The following is a 22,816-nucleotide window of genomic DNA, read 5'->3' as shown; positions in this document are numbered from 1 at the left end:
AAAACAGCAATGATTGTCACATACAGAAATGAAAATAAAAAAGATTCCCTGTTGTTTTGAAAGGATTTTTATAAAGACCTGTGCATAATTTCAACATGTTAAACACACAAAATCATCTTAAATGACATTACACACCAGTTTGACCTAAAATACCTTAAAATTGGCATAAACCACACATTACTCAAATCACTTAAAAATCTTAGAGCAACACATTTAGGAAAGTTATATCCGAATTAATTGTTAAAGTCTGTTTGACGTATTGTTGAAAATCACTGATCAATGACCATTTATTTGATTGAAACGTTTTAGGTTCACTTGACATCTTCATATCATAGTATTTGTACTAGTGAAAACTATTCCAACTGATTCAACAGTTTCGTTTATGATATCATTGTTTTATGTAATGATGATTAATAACTTTGCGAATTGTCTTGCTTGGTTGAGCTTTCAACCTGGTTAAACATTTGTTTTAATTTAAAGTAAACAATACTTCAGCAAGATGCGATGAAATTTCCTCAGACACAATATACTTCTAGACATTACTTTGTCATATTGCTAAAAACTTCAAGGGAAAACAACAGAATAAATGTAATGGTAATGGGAATCTTGGCAAAACGGTCTTATAAATAAAAAATCAGGGACAAATTTTTTTCCTGATTTTTATCTATTTTGGTTAAAAACATCGATATCGGTTTCAAACACTAGAATAATAAATCGGAGCAAAAGTTTGCGTCTCCTTTATTCGGAGACACCAATTACCTCTAGTGTTCAGTTTCGTTTCGCAAAACAAATCTTGGGTGTGCACTTGCCATACTCCACAGTCTGGGTCAGCGCCACTGCATAGTGTGCAAATTGCTGTAAAAGAAAAATTCTGCAACTAATTTTTAAGATTTTTTATTTATCGTCCTTTAATTATATGTTCGTTGATTATAGTGACATAGGTTCGATACATAGGTTTATTCTGGTGTGCAACACCATTTCAGAAAAACATCTGCAATCTGGGCCAGTGGCACTGCGTAGGCCTAGTTTGCAAATTGTTGAAAAAGAAGAACTTAGCTTAGCTACTAATTTTCAATATTTTTTATTTATCGTGTAGAGGAATTTACTAGCGTTTCTGGCATCAGAAAATTAGTAACTACCAAGTATTTAACGCGTATTACATCTAAACTGTCCACTCCGACAGTAATTAAACCTGGCTCTGTTTTTGCTTCAGCTGAGTAAGCTAAACAAGCGAACAGTACGTGAATTCACAGGGGATTACCCTTTTGCGTGACAATGTTTCAACAAAAACAGAGATTTTCCCATTGCAGCGTAACATATTCTTTAAGTTCTGCGATGAATACTTTATGATGTTTTAGCATGATAGTCTTCATCCTCGGACTGGGAAAAGTATTTACACGAATTAAACGTGGAGATGATTCCTCATCGCTCGAGCACCGAGCCGAGTATTTTTAAATATTAAACTTGTGCGAAAAATATACCTACATATTATTCAAACGGGTGATTTTGAAAGCTTTTATTCCTGCTATCTACCAAGTTAGTCAGGTCAATATACGGTTTGACCCCAAAAAAATTCCTACAAAAGGTTTTTCAACGGTTTTGTGTAGTATTTATCATCAAGAATAACATATTAAAAATCTAGGAGAAAAAGAAATATTTTTGACATTTTTTATTAAAAATGTTTAAAAAAAAATCAATTGTTAAAATGCTTGGTTGTTTCCATACATTCATGAACGTACTTGGAGCAATAGGCACAGTTATGGCAGGAATGGAGCTTGTAACGTACAAATTAAAATGTTGTTCCTCCCAATTATATGATTTGTGATAAGGATTTATTTGAACTAAAATTCCAATTGGCTTGGTAATCAAAATTCCGGACAACTTGATGATTGTGTGTTTGGCCTCGCGTTCTTGTCTTAAATTGCTGTAATTATAGCCGAGGCCGTGTTGTTAGGCCCAGTATTGTGTTAGCCTAACCTGTTTAGTGAGGGTTGCATGCAGTACGTTTGAGTAGTGGTCAGTGTACATGTTGTAACGCGTAAACTGAGTAACCATGTGATTGAGACCTACTTTATTGGTATCTACGATTATTGTTTGTACTGTACTTTCAGATGCTAAGTAACCACCTGGGTTCGGTATTTGTAGAAATCACATGTACGTTACCATATACTATACCGTTATACCTGGTAAATATAACAGCTTCAAGATTACGTGTGCATTTCTATTTGAATAAGGGTGGAATTCCGGCCTTGTTGGCCCAAAAGACTAGGTGATCGGCTTCTGTAAATTTGCCGGTTACGTAATTTCTACAATAGAACCCTTGCGAGTTTTACACAATTTCTACGAGAGCCCGTGTTGGGCGTGTACGTATATTTCGGGTTGAAATCTTTACTGGCCTGGGCATTGTGTCCTCCTGTGCTGTGCACCTGTTGAGGTAACGCGTGACTATGAACAATATCACTGGAGTTGAAGATGTGCCAGGGGTAAGGTATGAGCCACAATCTGATGATCTGGAAGGCTACCTCAGTGAGCAGCTGATATCACTTAAGCAAAGGAGGAGCGGACTGATGGGTGCAGTCACCAAATTCAACGGTTTCGTTTATGACATCATTGTTTAATTTAATGATGATTAATAACGTTTCAAATTGCCTTGTTTGGTTGAGTTTTCAACCTGGTTAAACAATCATTTTAATATAAACAATGCCTCAGCGGGATGCGATAAAATTTCCTCAAACACAATGTTACTAGATACTATTGTTTAAGATACTACTACTATTGTCATATTGTTTAAGATATCAAGCAAAAAGCATGGCACAAAATGCAACGCATATCGGTAATGGGAGTCTTGGAAAAACACATACTTGTCATCTGACACTAATGGTAGTGATGTTTCTTCGGTGGGACATTGCATTGTTCATGGTTTCAGTTTTCTTTGTTTCTTCCATCTGCATATCCAATCGCATTGATTTGAATTCTGGTCACACCATATCACTGATTGTTTTGAATAAAACTTCAACTCGCATATTATCTGTATGACACTCCATGGTTTGATGATGCTGTAATAGGTATTCTTATATTCTGGCAAATCGGTGCTTTTGGGTAATGACATGTGACACGCCTGGCATTGATAAGGTTGCTCTTCAGGATGAGTTATCAAATGAGTTTTGAAATTGCTAGTTTGGGTAAATGATTTTTCACACACCTGGCATTGATAACACTGTGCTGCGTTTGAAAATTTTTTTTCATAGGTCAAACATGTTTTAACTGTTTCTGAATCGATTTTTTGCGCTGAACTCAAAAATGCAACCAGTTTTTTTCAATCAGGTCAAGTTTTTTTTCTATCACATATTTAATTATGCTAGCTTTGGTCATTATTGTGCACAAAGAAACTAATTTCTAGGGTAGCTTAATTGGTCATGCATGTTGTCAATTTTCGCAAGATGGTATTTTTATTTGAATGTAAGGTTTTTGCAATGACAGCCATTTTAAATACTAAAAAAATATAATGACACAGTTGAAATAAAGGTACTTACAACTAACCAAGAAAGCTTCCTAACACATAATTTTGTTCAACGGCGCTCAACCTAAAAGTAGAAGTTAATATGTTATACTATAGACACGTAAACACTTAACATCACAAATGTGTTTTAAATGTGAAATACTTGCCAACATCAATGTGTGAAATAAAAACGAAGTGTTCAAAATAGCTTAACACAGAAAGGGTTGTGCCGCACATGATGATATTACGACGTTAAATGCAATAACAATATAAATACAAATGATTTATGCTGACAAAAAGTGTCGCTTCAAAGATTTTCTTCTATGTGTGGTATTGGGAAGATTTCTTTTTAAGCACCAACAGTAATCTGCAAGCATGTTTACGTCCCAGTATCCTTGGTACCTTTCTTCCATATGGCGAAGGTCTTGGTGGAATCTCTCTCCCTGTTCTTCGCTGTAGTCACCACAGTTGTCAGGAAAGTAATCTAAATGCGAACTCAGAAAGTGCATTTTCACAGACATCCGGGCTCCAAGGGATTGAAAACTTTCAAGCAGCTCTTTAACCTGTGCTTCATAATCAGGGCTTCTATGCTTTTCAAGGAAGTTTGAAATTACTGCTCGAAATCCTGTCCATGCTCTTTTTTCTACTGCACTCATGTGTGCAGTAAAACCTTCGTCTTTCATCAGCTCACGGATCTGTGGCCCATCAAAGACTCCTGCTCGTAGCTTCGCTTCAGAGATACGGGGAAATTTCATTTGTAAGAACTTGAAGGTTGGGCCATCTTTATCAAGTGCTTTGGTATAGTTTTTCATGAGACCAAGTTTAATGTGGAGAGGTGGCAAAAGAATATTTTGTGGATCAACTAAGTAAGCAAATTTGACATTTTTAAAACCAGGTGTAAAACTTGTTCTGGGTGGCCAGCTAATTTGTGTGTAGTGGCAATCATCAGCCGTCGAGTCCCACAGACACAAAAAACATGGATGTTTAGTGTAACCGGCCTGTAACCCAAGAAGTATTGAAATCATTTTTAAGTCACCACATATTTTCCATTTGTGTTGGCTATACTGAAGAGATTTCAAAAGGAATTTCATGTTTTCATAGCATTCAGTGAGCATATGTGGTGCATGGAGCTAGCAAGTTGTTCTCACGTAGTCGTGATCCTAGGAGCTGAGCGGATTCTTTGGTGAGATTTAAATCTCGTGTTAGGTCATTCAGCTCAAGCTGTGTAAGAGGCTTTGGTTGGCTTGTACTTTGCTTTGCATCCCATGTGTCTTGTTCACTTGCTTTGCTCTCTGCAGATGAAGAACACTCCATTTCACTTATTTCTCCAGGTGGTTCTGGAACAGGAATACCAGGGCCATGTGGTACTGGTTTCATGGCTGAAGGAACATCAGGGTACTTCACATGTTGTTTGTTCTTCCGGTTTATTCCTAAAATGAAAAAGAACACTGTTACTCTTAAATCAAGCAATTAATGAAAATGCCTCCATACAGTGCAAGTATCAGCATACCTTGTAAGTTGGTCATGCAAAAATAACAATCAGTGACATGGTCTTTTCCTTCTCTCCATACCATAGGAATACCAAAAGGAAGGCTCTTTATTTTCTTTAGGCTCCATAATCTCAAGTTTTCAACGCATGCTCTACAACATATGTGCGGAGCAAATGCCTTGTCCTGATCGCCTAGTTTTACTCCAAAATACGCATAATATGCTTTCTTAACAAACTGCGTAATTTTTGCTTGGCGACTGCGCAGGGTGACCTTGCCACATATGTAACAGAACCTGTCTGGATCATTTTTGCACTTTCTCATTGTACTGTAAAAACAAATCATCTAAACTGCACACTAAGCTAGCCTGTAAAAACAAGTTCAGATGTTTAACTTTTCAAGCACCAGGTGCATTCGTTATGTTCTTCTCATTGTGATGTCACTTAAGTTTCATCAAAACTTAATTCAAAAGCTAAATCATTTTTATGACACCACAAATCTCAATCGCAAACGCTGAAAGCTGAAGTTGTCAAAAATTTCAAATGCAATTTGCCAAAAAACTAGACCTGATTGAAGAAAACGGATAACAGTTTTGGATTCAGCATCAAAAAGTACACTAAGAACCGTCAATACTTTAGTAACCTAAAAATTAACGCAGCACAGTGTAATAATTATGCTCTCGGATGTGGATTCTCATATACTTTTTGAAATAAAGGCTTCAGGAAAATGACTTTTCACAAACGATGTATTGATAAGGTCATTCTACTGTGAGAGTTCTTAGATAAGCTTTAAAGATTGTTAGGCGTTTGAATGATTTTTCACAAAAATTGCACGAAAAACAAATTTCTTTGTAATTTCCAACAAACAACCGAGCATCAACTTTGCAAGGCATTGTTTCTATCACTTGCGCTTGGTTCAACGAAAAACATTTCTACAGAATCGCTGCATTCTTCATCTGAATTTCTTTCAATACAACTTCAAGAAACAACTATTTTAACTGTGGTCCTTACTCCAACCTCCGATTGATGAGAAAACATTGTTGAAATGGATATACTTGGTCGATCAGTTTCAGAAATACCCCATTGCTGCAACAGCAAAGGTTTTTATTTGATAGCATCAACAAAAGGAAAAACTGACATAGTCTTTGAATAAACTTCATGAAAAAACAACATATTTGCCAAAAATAAACACATAGGGAAAATTTATGTTTCTTGAAACATACAAAGTTATTGATAAAACTGGAAAAAAACAGCACAAAAAAATGGATGCAGTATCTGGAAAAATGTTTTGTAAATGTTTCACAAAGTTAATTTCTGTCCAAAAATATTTACATTGCCCCAATATGAGTGTTAATAATTATCGTTTCAACGCAAACGTGTTTTCGTAAAAAAACAAACATTGTCAAGGTCTCTTTCCAGTGTAAATAGTTTCATGATTCCGCAAATTGCTCTTTTGGAAAATTACTTTTGATACACTTGGCATTGATAAGGTCGCGCCCCAGTGTGGATTCTCATATGAGCTGTTAAATGATTATTTAGGGTAAAAGATTTCTCACTCACCTGGCAATGAAAAGGTCGCTGTTAAGTGTGAGTACTCATATGAGATTTTAAACTGCTGTTTTGGGTGTAGGACTTGTGGCACACATGGCATTGATAAGGTCGCTCTCCAGTGTGAGTTCTCATATGAGTTTTTAAACTGTTGCTTTGGGTAAATGACTTGTGGCACACATCGCATTGATAAGGTTGCTCTCCAGTGTGGATTCTCATATGAGTTTTCAAATTGCCGTTTTGAGTAAATGCCTTTTCACACAGCTGGCATTGATACGGTCGTTCTCCAGTATGAGTTCTCATATGAGTTTTCCAATTGTTTCTAACGCAAAATGACTTGTCGCAAACATCACATTTATAAGTTTGCTCTCCAGAGTGAGTTCTCATATGAGTTTTCAAATTGCTACTATCGGAAAATGATTTATGGCACACATCGCATTGATAAGGTCGCTCTCCAGTGTGGATTCTCATATGACGCTGCAAACTTCCATTTCGGATAAATGACGTTTGACAAACTTGGCATTGATGAGGTCGCTCACTTGTGTGAGTTTTTAGATGAACTTTCAAGTTTTTTTTGTATTTCAATGATTTTTCACAAAAATTGTAAGAAAAATGCTTTTCTTTGTTATTTCCAACAGGAAACTGAGCATCAACTTTGCAAGCATTGATTCTTTCAATTGCAGTAGGTTTGTTGAGAATCATCTCCACAGAATCGCTGCTTTCTTCATCTGAGTTTCTTGCAACACAGCTTTGTGGTTTAACAATTTCAACCGTGGCATTTACTCGAATATCTGATTGAGGAGGAATTTTATTTAACATGGATATATTTGGGTTATCAATCTCAGTCTGTGAAACCTCATATTCTTCCAACAGCAAAGGTTCTTCTTTGATAACTTCAACAAAAGGAAAGACTGGTGCCTTCTCGGAATAAACTTTCTTAATATTAAGGCTGATATCTGACTTTACAACTTTTATTTGTGATGATTCTTCAACTGGCATTGCATTATTCATGGTTTCAGTTCTTTTTGTCTCTGCAAGAAGCGTTGAAACCACATCTTCCATGCTTTCTTGCATTTTTACAAATTCTTTTCTCATGTCTTGTCGCATTGATTTAAATTCTTGTGAAATCATATCACTGATTGCTTGTAACAAAACGTGAACTTCCATACCAACTGGATGACACTCCATTGCTTGATTATCATACAACTTAATAATCTATTTGCTGAAAAGAACTTCAAATATTTGAAGATTTTCTTGATAGAGGAAAACTGATAATATGTAACCAAAACTGTTGGAATAAAAAATATACAAATAATTAATATACAAAATATTCAAATACGGTAGCATATTAATTCATTACATACAAATACATTTTTTCTAATGCGGCCCTCAGTACAAAATGTTTGCCCACCCTTGGTCTATGCTATTGCAGAGTACTTGACTGTACACTGTACAGTAGTGGGAGTATGTTATTTTCGATTAACGGACTTTCTAGCAATGGACTGCTGCTGGTCCGCATTTCTACGTTAAATCGAGGGTTGACTGTACATCTAAAATGTCCACTCCGTGACATTATAGTGACATAGTTTGGAGACATACGTTTATTCTGGTGTGCAATACCATTTCAGAAAACATCTGTAATTTGAGCCAGTGGCACTGCGTAGGCCTAGTTTGCAAATCGTTGAAAATGAAGAACTTAGCAACTAAATTTCAATATTTTCAATTTTTTATTTATCGTGTAGAGGAATTTACTAGCGTTTCTGGCATCAGCAAATTAGTAACTACCAAGTATTTAACGCGTATTACATCTAAAATGTCCACTCCGACAGTAATTAAACCTGGCTCTGTTTTTGCTTCAGCTGAGTAAGCTAAACAAGCGAACAGTAAGTGAATTCACAGGGGATTACCCCTTTGCGTGACAATGTTTCAACAAAACCTAGATTCTCCCATTGCAGCGTAACATATTCTTTAAGTTCAGCGATGAATACTTTATGGTGATGTGGCATGATAATCTTTATCTTCGGACTGGGAAAAGTCTTTACACGAACTAAACGGGGAGATGAATCCTCATCGCTCGAGCACAGAGCCGAGTATTTTTAAATATTAAACTTGTGCGAAAAATATACCTACATATTATTCAAGCGGGTGATTGTAATGAAATGGTTTTTTATTGTACCTTAACCTGTAAGGTTAACCCATTTCACTACAATGTTTGTCAGTTGAACTGTTTATTGCGATCGATGGTATATGAGTCTCAAAAGGTTGTTGTATGCTTTTCTTAATCTTGGACTTAATTGCTCACCCTATTGTTCGCTAATTGTCTTGAAGATGGTGACAAATTTGTCTATCTTGAAACTGAAGTTCTTCAAGTTGTCACGCACTGCCATATGCACGGAAAGTTTGCGAGTCGGCACATAAATGTGGACTTTTGCTGCGGACTAATGTCGAAATTTTTGTCAAACTTTCAGTTTAATCATTAAGCACACAACAACAACAGACAATTAATAAACAGTAGTATAAATTAAACGGCAACGCACAATTAATAAAGTGCAAATCAAAAGCATGGCAGGCAAAGCCTCCGTTTACTATAATGAAATCTTAATTTCTTTTTTATTTTTACTAAACATATCTCTGAGGCTACTTCAAGTGCACAGCAATCCAGTTACATACATTTCTCAGAGCAAACCGAAAATGAGTTTTGAATAAACATGTATATTACCGTTTCCACATTAGTTTTACAAAAGCGCATAGCTCAGAATTTAATGTTACAAACGCAAACAGCGCCTGAGTAAATGCTATAATTTTAAGGTTAGGTTTAATTGAAATGAATGTAATTTTACATCGCTTGTTGATTTGTAATTGGTGCGTTGTTTGTCCCTTTAGTTTGATGGATTTCATGTTTTCATGGAAATATTTGGTTCCTGACCCCCATTTGTCACAAGCCTCGATAAACTTGGCATGATTTCGCGGATGTACAGGGACATGGTCGATTTTGTGGTCGTCCACATCGACGAAATACACGCTCTTGATGGCTGGTCGTTCGAACAAATCAAGTAGGCCCAGCTGAAATTCAGTATCGCTTTTCCAATTGACGGCTTAGCTTTTATAAGTTAGTGAAAAGGTTATGTCATTTAGCAAATAAAAAAAATGTTGATTAAAATGCACATGTGATAAACGCAATGTTTATGTCACCTGCACTTGACAAATTTCCTGGTAATAATTGCGCCCCGAGACTGGTTTAAAAATAATAATTTTTCTTGGCAGGTTTAAAATAAAGACGCATCGTGAAATTGAAGATCGTTTATCGGCGGCTGAAATTTTGCAGAGCTTGGATGATTTTTCTCTCCCACCTGTGGTGGACACGATGAAGAACGAAGCAAACCTCAACTATGGAGGGTTACCAGAGCGGATGTGCGTGGTACTAGATGGAGAAGTGAAATACATCGGCGGGATAGGATCTTACAACTTTAACATCGAAGAGATGATAACTTACTTGGAAAATATTGTAAAATTTTCTCCGTAATTTTTCACTCATTGAACAAAATCATTTGTTTTAAAATTGTGTGCCATTGGGAAAACTAAATTACCTATATCTTAATTTCATTATCTGTTCCAAGTGTTTTTTTGTGGAGTTTAACTTTAAAGACGAATTTTCTGTCACTGTAATATTTGATAACGGAAATATCCTATACGGTGGTCCTCAAGACTTTATTTGCAACAAATTGGCAGGTTCCTGGGTTGCTTTGATGGTTATTTTGCTAAATGGTTTATTAAACATTTAAAACTGCTACAGCTGATGGCTAGCATGGTTGTATTATTTATCCAACACTAGCACGAAGGTTTTTAAACTGAGTGTAGCTGCAGAACTGCGTGGTTATCTGACTCATCAGAACGTAACTAAAATCCATCTGTCGTTTGCTTGGCGATGCAAAACTGTGTGCGGAGGTACTGCTTGATTTAACTAGCTATTCGGTCTTAATTTACCTGCCGAATTAATGATCTGACTCCGTGGTTGCGTGCGGTTAGAAATCTCTAACCTTAACGTGTTACTACTGGTACTGGCCGAAAGCTATCACGATTAACAGATGCCGTTTATCAGAAGCAATCCTTTATTGTAGGAACTGTACAGATTCCGATTATTATTACACAATCACAAACTTAGCATTTTCCATTTTACACGAGTCTAAGAGATTACATTTTACACGACTAACGTAATACGTTCGTACGATTCAAAATCTCTGACTGAGCGAGCACATGCACAAAGTTTAAGCTTATAACAGCGTGGAGCGGTGTGAACGGAAATATTCAACACAAAATACACGAACATTTCAAACGTGCGAACGATAAGCACAAAGCGTTGGCAGATGGGAATTATTTACAGTTTCAACTCGGATGCTATGAAATCACCTGGTAACGTACTAAACGGCGTTTTCACATAAAGTTATTTAGTGCAAGTTTCCAATGTTGCATAATGATTGCAGTTTGTAAATGATGCGATTGCAGCCGAATTGCATCTGCATTGCAAATATTAAATGCTAGCTGTTGTTTTATCAATGAACAATGTTTAACTGGCGTATATGTTTCCACAATTGATATAATGGCACTGGGTGTGGCCCCAAGCCACCACATTCCTCCCCCGCTACAGAAGGCAAAAAAATTGGCAATTAAAAATAACATCCTGGTTACGTGGGTAGCACAAAACAAACACAATGATTATGTACAGATAACAGAGTAATTACAGTTTTTGCAGTTGCCGATTAGCCACCGCCTGCTACCAGTTGGTGGGTGTCTCACACATCAATCGGTGTTTCAGATAACCTTGAACCGTTCGTAAGCCTGGGTTTCAAGTGGCATTGAGTTTCTCAGGCGGAGGAACAACCGCAGCAAGTCGGATGCCTGGACAGCCGCTGTGGCTCCTATCATTGTGAAGATTTTGGTCTCACAACTAATCTGTGGAACGAGGTCGAACATTGCTTCCAGTCGCTGGAACCATCTCTCCAGGTCCTCTGCCGAAGTGGTTGGTGGTGATGAAAATGCTAGGACCTTTGTTGAAATGCCGGTTAATTGTGAAATGTCTGGTGCCAATATCTCATAATATTTGTAAATCGGATGAAGTACTGTTTGTTTCCAAACCGCCATCTCCCGCCGCCCGGGCAGGGGGTAATCCGAGCCTTGTTCTCCCGGTCTGATGATCGACGGTTGTGGAGCGGGGGCCTGCTGTTCATCCGGTGAGTCTGGTGAATCAGGAATCGGTGGGTCTGGCATTGCGAGGTTGATAAACGCACGCGCCGGCCAAGGAGGAACCGGTGCCTCCGCCATTGTACTGTCCATTTGTACGTCAGGTATGGGTCCCGGGAACTTCGACATGTTGGAATTTGTTTGTCAGCAGTGGTAATGACGGCAATATCTGTATAGAAACTAGAGGTTTGAGCGTAATTATTTGAATAACTCAGGTCATGCGTAGGAAGGAGAGCATGCTATGCGACAAAAAATTGGTAAAGATACAATTGTAAGACAAGGCGACGTAGTAAGGAAAAGGTTAGTAATTAGTAGGCATGCGATACGCAAGATATACACAAGAAATTTGTCGGTCGACAACGACAAAGGGGAAATGGCAAATGGTTACATGCATACGACATTCGGGGCCCCGAAAAAAAACGCGTTGATACAGGTAATGAAACTTAAAGTGTGTTTGTGTCCGCGAACTCATCACGGGACGACGCAGCGGGCGGCGCGTCATCAGAGGATCGAGGAGAAATCGGTTGATTACGAGGACGTCGAAGCAAGGGCGACGGTTGAGCTTGTTGTGGAGGTGCATCTCGATGGCTGCGTCCAGCGTGAATCCGGGATACAAGAGATCTGGCATACCGCAAATGCTGCGGAGATGATCGGATAAACCCGATGGTATGACAGAAGGCCCACATCATGGCAAGTAGCTGTAGGATGAAGATAAGGGCTGAGAGAAATGGATTCGTAATCTGTGACAATGCAAGCAGTAGTGTTTGTTTTGCGGCGTGCGCGAACGTGTCTGCGACGTATGAGCCGTTGATCATCATTTCATCAGTAGTAGTAAGACTTGTTATGACATTTCGCATTTTCTCCTTAAGCAGGTTGGCTTCAGACATAGAGCTGAGCAGCGATTGAAAGTCAGTGAACGAGTCGAAGCCAGGTAGCTCGTTGAGAATCTTCTCGTAGTCGGAAGCGTTGTAGTTGATGTGTCTAGTCGACAAAGGTAAGTTGAGTTGGTGCACCTGCACATGTTCGTGCGATAAGGTGTAGTTGTGATGAAGGACAGTGTCCCCATGAACTCGGAAGACAAAACTTCTAGCTGGTCGATACGAATCCAGCAGATGAACTCCCGGTAAGACAATGTTGTCTGAGATGAGTTGGCCGTATTGACTGTGGCCGTTTTGATCGCGATAAAGGATGAGAGGGCGTTGACTGAACGCGTTGCGGTACGCAAGTGACGGTAAGACAGTACCGTTGATAGAGTGACATGTTGCTCTGGACATAAAATCTCCAAGGTTGGAACCCATGGCTTGATGTCCAAGAGTGGAAGACAGTATTTCAGTGGGGAAAATCTTTCCAACTGCTTTGTAGAGTGTGCCAATCAGCTTCGTGAGTTGACAATGTAGGAACTTGTTGTCTTCGTTGAAAGTAGTGAGAACTTCGGAAATGAGATCGTCCTGTTGTCCGTCAAAGGTTGCCAGAAGTCTCGAGAATTCCGAGTGTGGCGTATGATCCGATACACGCCTTGGCAGACTAGGGCGAAAAAGAGCGAGTCTGTCGAGCTCTGTACATTGTTGGTAGCGAAAGATAAAGTTGTTGTTGTCGCAGTGAATATTTTTCCCATAGCAGCTTTTCGCACGTGCGGAACACTTTCTCCAGTGATGTACGGAGATTCCCAGGTCAGGTAAGGAAACTCTATACAAGGACGTGGAGTTGTAATGAAGTAGCATCTTATGTGATCCAAGCGGCTTGGTAGGGGGGCAGTTGATACGCGCGGGTACTCGCCATATAAACATACGATTGCCCGTTAGGCAATATCCACGCTCAATTGAGCACGAAGCAAGCGATCCCAGCGACGACGTCATTGTGTCTGTGACGTAGTCGTAGTAGATTGTTGTTTGATACAGGAAGTCGTTGGTTACAGTCCCTGACTCTGAAGTCGGCCAGACATTCTTGTAATGAACGGCATTCCGTGTTGAGTACGCCGCCGGATCAGATTGAATGAGTGGGCCATTCGATGAGACCTTGGTTTCATTCCAAGACGTACATTTCTGATTGTAAGGTGGGTGAGCGTCAATGGTATTGGCCGATTTCTGGTAACTCCCAAAAAAGAAGTACATGGTGCCCCAGGTGCTCTGTGAAGTACAAACTGTTGCTGGAATCTTCTGGAGATGCAGATCTGGAGCAAACACTGTAGCCGAGCAGTTGTGTATGGTGAAGGGTGTCTGCTTTTGGCAATGCATGTCGTCATCAAAGGTATACAACCCAAGTGAATGCGAACGTTGGCATAGTAGAAATTCCTGGTCCGCTTGTTGGAAGTTCCTCTGTTCGGCTGAGGAGAACAAGCAGAGGCACGAAAGCATCAAGCAAATGAACATGTTGCTTTTATAATTTTTGAAACGTTTCGGTGGAATGATTTTGCGACAAGCTCGAGACGTCTTTATAACCGCAGGAGGTTCTGTTGGCTCCGTGGCGGTGACAGTTGGTGGTACCGTTTCTTGTCTCGCAGAGGTGGAGGGCAATGGCTGCGGAGCAGGATCTTGTGTCTGCAAGGAAAAATTCCGTTGTTGGTGCTAAAGGGGCCTCAATATCGATAGTGTAGCTAGGCTTTAAACGGTCGAGGGAGACGCGGTCCGGTTTCCCCTGTCGAGAAATAACAAAATACTTTTCGTATCTTTCCAATACTGGAAACGGGCCAACGTAAGGGCGTTCCAACGCTCTTTTGACATGGTCACAGCGCACATATACGCGGTCACAATGTTTCAAATCCGGATGAACATAGGGCTGTATGAATTTCGTATGCGCGGTTGTTGGCGTAAACTGCAGGTCGTTGATGAAGTCTCGATAGGCACCAAGGTAGCTGGATGTAGGAACTGCAGAGGCAAGCTTAGAGTCTGAAAAGAAACCACCTGGAAGACGTAAGGTGTGTCCAAAAGTTAACTCAGCTGGTGTACATTTCAGGTCCTGCAGATAGCGATTTCGCAGCGCCAGAACAATAAAGCCCAGTTTGTGAAACCAACGCTCTGGTTCGTCGGAACACTTGATGGCGCGCTTGATCTCCGCATTTGCACGTTCCGTGATTCCATTGGACTGGGGATGGTAAGAAGTTGTTAGATTGTGTTGAATGCCTAGAGATCGCATAATTTCCGCCCAAGCGGAACTTGTGAAACATGGTCCACGGTCGCTTGTGAGAATGACTGGAACGCCGACCAAGGAACACCAGTGATTTACAAAGTAAGCGGCGACGGTTTCTGTGGTAGCATCCGGGATTGGTATGGCTTGAACGAAACGAGTATATCTGTCAATACACGTAAGAATGTATTTATAGCCGTGTGAGGTTGGAAGTGGTCCAATTAAGTCAATTGCTACATCCGAAAATCGACCATCCGGAATCTTAAATGTCCCTGGTGCGGTTTTGGTGTGACGGAAAATTTTTCCTTCTTGACAGTTTGGGCATTGCTGGACCCAGGTCGCAATCTGTTTACACATTCCTGTCCAGATAAATCGTTCCTTGATGAGCTTGATGGTGGCTTTCTTTCCAGGGTGCGATAAATTGTGTAGGTGCAAAAATACTTGGCGCTGGAAGGACGACGGGACTAGTACACGCTCTGCATCGGCGGACACGTCACAAAGAATCGTGACGTCGTTATTGGGCAGCTTGCAGTCTTGAAGCTTGAGTGCTGTTGTCGCGGCGCGTAGTTTTTGAATGGCAGGATCTGTGGTTTGAGCTTCTGCTATTTTCTCATATTCCAAAGGCGGCGGAAAACTGGAAATAGCATTAATGTTGGGTGTTCCAATATGAGACCTTGACAAAAGATCCGCCACCACGTTATCAGAACCTTTTATGTGCTCCACGGTTGTCGTATATTCTGTAATGAACAGCAATTATCGGAATTGTCTTGGTGAGTAATGTTCGGAGTACTTTCCGAGACTCGAAACCAGCGGTAGATGGTCAGTACGTAAGGTGAATTGACGGCCTGTCAAGAAGTAACGAAAATGTCGAATTGACTTGTAAGCGGCCAACAGTTCTCGGTCGAAACAACTGTATTTCTGTTGAGTTGCAGTCAGCTGTCTTGAAAAGAATGCTAACGGGACGAGTTGATTTCCTTGTTGTTGCTCCAATGTTGCTCCAATACCGGTCAATGAAGCGTCCACTGTTAAATAAGTTGGGGCGTGAAGTTTTGGAAAAGCCAATGTGCTAGCATTTGCGATAGCTTGTTTGCTGTCGGCGAACGCGCGTTCTGCTTCCGCATTCCATTGTAAAAGGGCGCGTTTGTTTCGATTGCCTGGAACTAGCTTGTACAACGGCTGCAGCATGGTTGAGCAATGCTTCAGGAAACGAAAATAGTAGCAATAAACGCCCAAGTAACTTTTCAGCTGTTTGCAGGTTTTCGGCTGCGGGTAGTCGAGGATGGCTTGCACTTTTTCTTGAGTCGGTCGTATACCCTCAGCGCTTATGTGATGTCCTAGGTATTCAAGAGCCTGGCGGTTGAATTCACATTTGCCGAAATTCAACGTTAAGCCGAATTCATCAAGCCGTTGAAAAAGCATCTTAAGGTGTTCAAGATGTTCTGACAGATTACTACTTCCAATGATGATATCATCGAGGTAAGCAAAGATTCCCAGGTGCTGAAGAGGACGTACCACTTCCCCTATGAGTCTGGAAAACGTCCGTGGCGCGCCCGACAGTCCAAACGGAAGTCTTGTATATTCAAATTGTCCAAGGGGGCAAACGAATGCCGTCTTATGAACGTCTTCAGGAGCCACCTCGATTTGGTGGTAGGCCGCCTGAAGATCGCACTTGGAGAAGACAGTCTTACCATATAAGACGTCTGCAAAGCTGTGGAGGAACGGAAGAGGGTAACAGCTGTCGGTTGTTTGTTTATTGACCAATTTGTAATCAATTACAAGACGATATTTGTTGCCTGACGAGCCTTTAGGAACTAGTAACGCTGGGCTCCCGTAAGGTGAATCACTGTAGCGGATGATTTCCCGTTCTAGCAAGCTGTCAATTTCTTTCTTCAAAATTTCCATTGTTTCTGGACTATACCGACGCGGGCGTGAACGTACAGGGGGACCTGTCGTATGGATATGGTGAACGATAGAATGTTTCACCGGTTTAACAGCAGCTGACATGGGTTGTAGCAGGCCCGGAAATTGATGTAACAGATGGCCCACCGGATCTATCTGGCTGAGAATGGATATTCGAAGAGGGTTATACGTCTCTGGCTCCAGCATATATTGTTGCTGGTTGGGAACATCTATGAGCTGCTTCGCTTTGAGGTCCAAGACAAAGTTGTAATTGGTGAGAAAATCCAACCCCAGGATGCAAAACGGTGTGTCCGCCAGTACAAACTCAAAGGGATAAGAAAAGCGAGGATGCAGAGAAACATTAAGCTGTTTAATGCCATACGTAGTAATGAGCGTTTTGTTGGCTGCAAACAGCGGCTCTTTTGCTTCTCGATTAATTTTGTCAGCTGCGCTGGCCGATAGCAGCGAATTCGAAGCCGCGCTATCAACATAAAAATGAATGTCATTGCAGTAATCATATACAGTCAACAAAGGGCAGCCTCTTGTGGTAGCTATAGCGGTCGACGGGGCTGGGCGTTCTATTGTTGGTGCGTCGGCCGCCAAGCGTTTTTTGACGCTTGTGATTGTTTTTTCCACATATAGCATGACGGGTGACAGCAGCGCGCATCTCTTCCAAAACGCGCGTGATAATAACATAAGCCGTCAGAGCCACGGGAAGCACCAGGGTAATTACCCGGGGAAGCACCATCGTAACTGTTGCGTTGGTATTCTCGTTTCGGAAAAGTGGCAGGCGAATTTGAAAACCTGCCGTTGCGTCTGTTGGTGAAGGAAGGACCGCTTTGTTGTTGGTCCTCTCTATCACAGACATTGTAGTTGTCTGATTCGTGAGACCGTCCATTGTTTGCGTGTGCCGATCGTTGTTGCCACGTCGCGTTTGATGTTTTGCGATGGTTTGCTGGATTTTCGTTGGCGTAGTAAGGATTTCTTGGTCCGTGGTTCCTTGCTGCATGTTGTTGTCCATCTGTATTAGTGATAGCAAGCGAAAGGTTGTTCCGTGACGTTTGTGGTTGTTTAAGCAACAATACCTCGTGGGCTTTATTCGCGAGACTTTGTAGACTTTCATGTTCCACGCTGGCTAGCGCAATTGCGACATCTTGCGGTAACGCTTTGAGAAATTTAGCACGAATCAGTTTAACAACGGGCGGAGTGAGATTCTCTTGACCGACTGCACTCATCAATTCCCGCATTAAATGCTTGGGTGACTGACCATGCAGCGTGAGGTCAGCCAACAAAAAATCCAAATGATCCTCACGTTTATCAAAGTTCCTCAAAATTTCGTTGATCAAGGTGTCGTAACAGTCCTGGGCCGACGCAGAAGGCAAACGAAGTAACGCTAGGTCTGTAGCCGGTATTGCTTCTACTGCTAGCAAGTAACGGTTTGTTTGCGAAGCGATGCGATACAACAAAAATTTGTGTTCCAAGTGGGAGATCCATGCTTCAGGATTGAATTTCCAAAAGGTAGGAAGCTTGACGTGCGAAAACATATCGTTCCTCGAAGTAGTGTCCTGAGTCCGCGCAATTATTCGTTCTTTCTTGTCACCCCCAGACCAGAGGATCCGGCTTCCCCGTTGCTGGAGGGTTCTGCCGATGGTTCATCGTTTTCGCCTGACATGGTCGTTCCCTGAAATGACTGTTCGGGCCGTGGGGTTGCTCGTGTGCTAATTTGGTACTCCGATGGCTTAGCTTTGTCTAGTACCGAAGTCACTTTCCGTGATGTCGGCAACGGTTTTGGCATTTATCAGAACCGACAAAGTTCGCCGACCCCCCCGCAAAAGCGTTTGGGCACAAAAGATCCCGGAAAAAAACAGTTACTACAAAACTTTTATTGCATTTTATAGCGCGGTGTAAACTATAGCTTAAGCGAAGTGAGCATGCATTACAAACTGTTGTGCATGCATTTTAATTAGGGTTGCAGCTATTTTTAAAGAGAACATGCAAAATTCACTTACCAGTGCAGAACGGGGCTGTAGGGATTGAAACACGTCGTGTCCACGTCTGTTGTCACCAAAATGCGGAGGTACTGCTTGATTTTTAAACTGAGTGAGCACAAAGGTTTTTAAACTGAGTGTAGCTGCAGAACTGCGTTGTTATCTGACTCATCAGAACGTAACTAAAATCCATCTGTCGTTTGCTTGGCGATGCAAAACTGTGTGCGGAGGTACTGCGTGATTTAACTAGCTATTCGGTCTTAATTTACCTGCCGAATTAATGATCTGACTCCGTGGTTGCGTGCGGTTAGAAATCTCTAACCTTAACGTGTTACTACTGGTACTGGCCGAAAGCTATCACGATTAACAGATGCCGTTTATCAGAAGCAATCCTTTATTGTAGGAACTGTACAGATTCCGATTATTATTACACAATCACAAACTTAGCATTTTCCATTTTACACGAGTCTAAGAGATTACATTTTACACGACTAACGTAATACGTTCGTACGATTCAAAATCTCTGACTGAGCGAGCACATGCACAAAGTTTAAGCTTATAACAGCGTGGAGCGGTGTGAACGGAAATATTCAACACAAAATACACGAACATTTCAAACGTGCGAACGATAAGCACAAAGCGTTGGCAGATGGGAATTATTTACAGTTTCAACTCGGATGCTATGAAATCACCTGGTAACGTACTAAACGGCGTTTTCACATAAAGTTATTTAGTGCAAGTTTCCAATGTTGCATAATGATTGCAGTTTGTAAATGATGCGATTGCAGCCGAATTGCATCTGCATTGCAAATATTAAATGCTAGCTGTTGGTTTATCAATGAACAATGTTTAACTGGCGTATATGTTTCCACAATTGATATAATGGCACTGGGTGTGGCCCCAAGCCACCACAGGTTCATTCAAAGAATCTGAAAACATGAAAAACGCTCATACCGCAAAAATAACACTGATTGCTGTTAGATACTTGATTATAAGACAAACAAAGATTAGTAACCAACGTAGGTTGTTTGAAAAAAGCGAACTCAACAAGCTTAGACGTAGAATCTCTCACTGAACGCTTTCATGGCGTTTAAGACGATCTTTCAAAGCTTGGTTTTGACGAAAGCTTTCCCCGCACTGTTCACACTTGAACGGTTTTTCTCCGGTGTGCAAACGAATGTGTTCTGTTAACGTATGTTTGCAGGTCAAGGCGTCAAGCCCTTTCCACAGATGCTACAGAGAAACGGTTTAGGACCGTTCTTGTACTTTTCACGATGCTTCCGTAAAGTTGTATGGCATGCGAATGAATGATTGCATTCCATGCACTTGTAACTTGTAAGGTTTCTCCCGGTGTGGATTTGCATATGTATCTGTAACGTCGTTGCTGAGCGAAGGATTTCTTACACACAGTGCATTCAAATGGTCGCTCTCCAGTGTTAATTCTGATGTGGCTTTTCAAATTACCTTTAAATTTATAGGCCATGCCACACTGTTGACACTGGTACGGCCGTAGATCTTGATGGGCCTTCATGTGAACAGCCAACGTTGAGGCGATTTTGAACGATTTGCCACAGACATGACACGAATAGTTTCTCTCTGTCCCATGACTGAGTAAATGATCCTGAAGCTTTCGCCGTTTCTTAAAAGCTTTATCACAACCAGCAATTGTACATTTAAATGGTTTCTCAGTTTTATGTACAAGGAGATGCTGCGTTAAATAGCCTTTTATTTTGAAGGACTTATGGCAGTATATGCACTGGAAAGGCAAGCGACTGCTGTGTGCTTGCAAGTGCTGAAGTAGCGCTGCTCGCCTGCTGTATGTTCTGTCACATTGCGGACACTTCAAAGGGTTTTCATTTTGCCCAACACTGCCATCTGGTGACAAATATACAGGATAAGTGTCGTCTTTATTGTACTCATTCACAGCCGAACCAATATTTCTTTGAAATCATAAGTTCGACGGATCTTCCTCCGTTTCTCAAAACAAATTGTTCTCGTCTTCAGACAATTTCACATTTATGAAATACCTCGAACCATCCAGTTCAGACTCACTTCTTTCAACGACATCATTTTCACGACAATCAGGAATTCTTGCTTTGCATCGAACTTGTTGCTTCTTTACTTCAACGAAGCTTCCTGTGTTATTTAATGTGATGAGTGTTTCGATTTTATATTCCAGTCTCGGAATGGCTGCCTTAATTTGTGAAAGAGAATCCATCAGTGAAATTAACCGCAGTTCTTTCAAAACCAACACTTCCATGAGATTATCCATACCGGTAAACACTAGGAACTCTCATCCAACAGCAAAACTGTTCTGCCTACAAAAATAATGCCTATAAAAAAAGTACAATTTCTTCACAGAAAATTGTCCAAATATTGTCAAGAATAACAAACAAAACTAGTCACTGCAGCAGATTCTATGGGCTTACTGTTTGCAGAACAAGGATTCCTTGAGCTTAATTACGCCTATCAACTCTTCTGAAACATTTATAACTGAACCTTGTGCAAAAAAAAGAAAATGAGTAAAGCACAGTCTTAACCATAACTTAAAAATAAATAAAACTGAACATCATAATCAACAAACTGTCAAGCATTAAGCATGAACTTGAACAGTTGTACAATTATAAAAGAATTTTGACATTTGAAAATGAAAATGTTTGCAGTGTTTATTACATTTTTTACTGTAAATATTGCACACAATTCATGTCAATGATGTTATGTGTGTACAAATGTTCCATCTAACCACTCCGTTTTTTCACCAGTGTGCGTCACTTGGTGCCTGGCAAGAGAAAACTTTGATCGAAATCGCTTTTCACAGATTTCACAAATCCATGGTTTTTCTCCGTTGTGGCATCTCATATGGGTTTTTAAGCAGGTTCCAGAAGACAGCCGTTTAGGATATATTGGGCATTGGATTGGCATTTCTTTAGTATGTATACGAAGATGGTGCTTTACTTTGTATTCTTCTCGAAAGCGTTGTCCGCAAGTCACACACGGCCAAGGTTTATCTCCAGTGTGCGTAAGTAGATGTCTATTGAGTCTGTATTTATGCGGAAAAGATTTTTCGCAATATTTGCATGTGTATGGCTTGATAGTACTGTGTAGTTGCTTGTGTATAGATAGATATCTTCTCTTGAGAAATGATTTATCACAAACATCACAAATCAACTTTTCGTCATTCAGTATCTTATCGTATTTCAGTGGCGTCTCACTTTCCTCAAGAAACTTGCATTGCATTTCAGCAACAAGATCAGCTTTACCAAAAGAAAGTCTTAAGTTTTTTTTTGCAGATTCTTTCTTATCTTGATTGCTTTTTGACTTTACCTCACATGAGTCAGTGGAAAATTTTTTCTTTTTGGCCACACTTCTAGTTGTGACTGCATCAATGGAATGTTTATGATTTTTGGGGAGACTTTTATATGTAACTTCTTCGCGAATTTTCTCTTTTCTTATTCTATCAAATTTCTGTGATGGTTCTGATAGTTGTTGTTCCAGAACTGATAAAGGCTCTTCTTTAACGATAAAAACACGAGGTGAAAACGAACCGGGTCTGGAGGAGCACTGTTTGGCCGAGATGCTAGGATCCGACTCAGTGTGTGGGGATCTGGCATCACAGGATGCTGTTGATTCCCATGAGATAAACATAGAATGTCTTGACTTGGTTCATTTGTGGTTTTAGTTAATGGCATCTTTTTATTCGTTTCTGCTTTAAGTTGCTTCAAATTTAATTCCTCAATTTTTTCTTCCATTTTTATAAATTCCTTCTTTATATCTTTTCTAATCGATTTCAATTCTCACAAAATCAAGTTTCCTATTGCTTTCATTATAACATCATTATCAACTTGGACACCATCTATTAAAGTTCCATACTTACTTAGAAACACCCTGTAAATAAAAACAGTAAGTGAGAATTAGAAATTAAATATCATGATTTAGAAAACAGTAATGACAACTATGTGACTGGAGTACCTTAAAATATGATAAAATGCAAAAGTGTGATGAGATCAACATAGACTCATAGACAAATCAAGCATT

General features: G+C 40.3%; 5 protein-coding genes and 1 pseudogene across 7 annotated transcripts in view; 1 reads left to right on the top strand and 5 right to left on the bottom strand.

Moving 5' to 3' along the window:
- Window positions 1-1,208, bottom strand: part of LOC143449189 (uncharacterized) — a 30,899-nt gene extending 29,691 nt beyond the window's left edge. For all 3 annotated transcript variants that reach the window (XM_076949287.1, XM_076949288.1, XM_076949286.1), the window contains exon 1: window positions 760-1,208. The gene's annotated coding sequence lies outside the window, so the exon portion shown is untranslated. The remainder of the gene's footprint in view (window positions 1-759) is intronic.
- A 2,222-nt stretch (window positions 1,209-3,430) lies between these two features.
- Window positions 3,431-5,331, bottom strand: LOC143449229 (uncharacterized). The gene is made up of 2 exons (XM_076949341.1): window positions 5,010-5,331; window positions 3,431-4,929 (listed from the first exon to the last, which is right to left on the bottom strand). Exons 1-2 carry the CDS (start codon window positions 5,329-5,331, stop codon window positions 4,604-4,606), a joined length of 648 nt encoding a protein of 215 aa, XP_076805456.1. The 3' UTR covers window positions 3,431-4,603.
- Window positions 3,431-7,835, bottom strand: LOC143449213 (uncharacterized). The gene is made up of 2 exons (XM_076949323.1): window positions 6,546-7,835; window positions 3,431-6,071 (listed from the first exon to the last, which is right to left on the bottom strand). The coding sequence occupies exon 1, from the start codon at window positions 7,719-7,721 to the stop codon at window positions 6,567-6,569; it is 1,155 nt and encodes a 384-aa protein (XP_076805438.1). The 5' UTR covers window positions 7,722-7,835; the 3' UTR covers window positions 3,431-6,071; window positions 6,546-6,566.
- A 1,656-nt stretch (window positions 7,836-9,491) lies between these two features.
- LOC143448583 (thyroxine 5'-deiodinase pseudogene) lies at window positions 9,492-10,056 on the top strand (annotated as a pseudogene).
- A 9,101-nt stretch (window positions 10,057-19,157) lies between these two features.
- On the bottom strand, window positions 19,158-21,053 carry LOC143449225 (uncharacterized). The gene is made up of 2 exons (XM_076949338.1): window positions 20,834-21,053; window positions 19,158-20,656 (listed from the first exon to the last, which is right to left on the bottom strand). Exons 1-2 carry the CDS (start codon window positions 21,051-21,053, stop codon window positions 19,995-19,997), a joined length of 882 nt encoding a protein of 293 aa, XP_076805453.1. The 3' UTR covers window positions 19,158-19,994.
- Window positions 19,158-22,662, bottom strand: LOC143449223 (uncharacterized). Its single transcript, XM_076949335.1, has 2 exons — window positions 21,211-22,662; window positions 19,158-21,114 (listed from the first exon to the last, which is right to left on the bottom strand). Exon 1 carries the CDS (start codon window positions 22,424-22,426, stop codon window positions 21,497-21,499), a length of 930 nt encoding a protein of 309 aa, XP_076805450.1. The 5' UTR covers window positions 22,427-22,662; the 3' UTR covers window positions 19,158-21,114; window positions 21,211-21,496.
- Window positions 22,663-22,816: the final 154 nt, after the last annotated feature.

The sequence above is a fragment of the Clavelina lepadiformis genome, chromosome 3 (assembly GCF_947623445.1).
Source record: "Clavelina lepadiformis chromosome 3, kaClaLepa1.1, whole genome shotgun sequence".
NCBI lineage: Eukaryota > Metazoa > Chordata > Ascidiacea > Aplousobranchia > Clavelinidae > Clavelina > Clavelina lepadiformis.
Note: the sequence above shows the minus strand (reverse complement) of the source record. Positions and strands in the feature narration are given on the sequence as shown.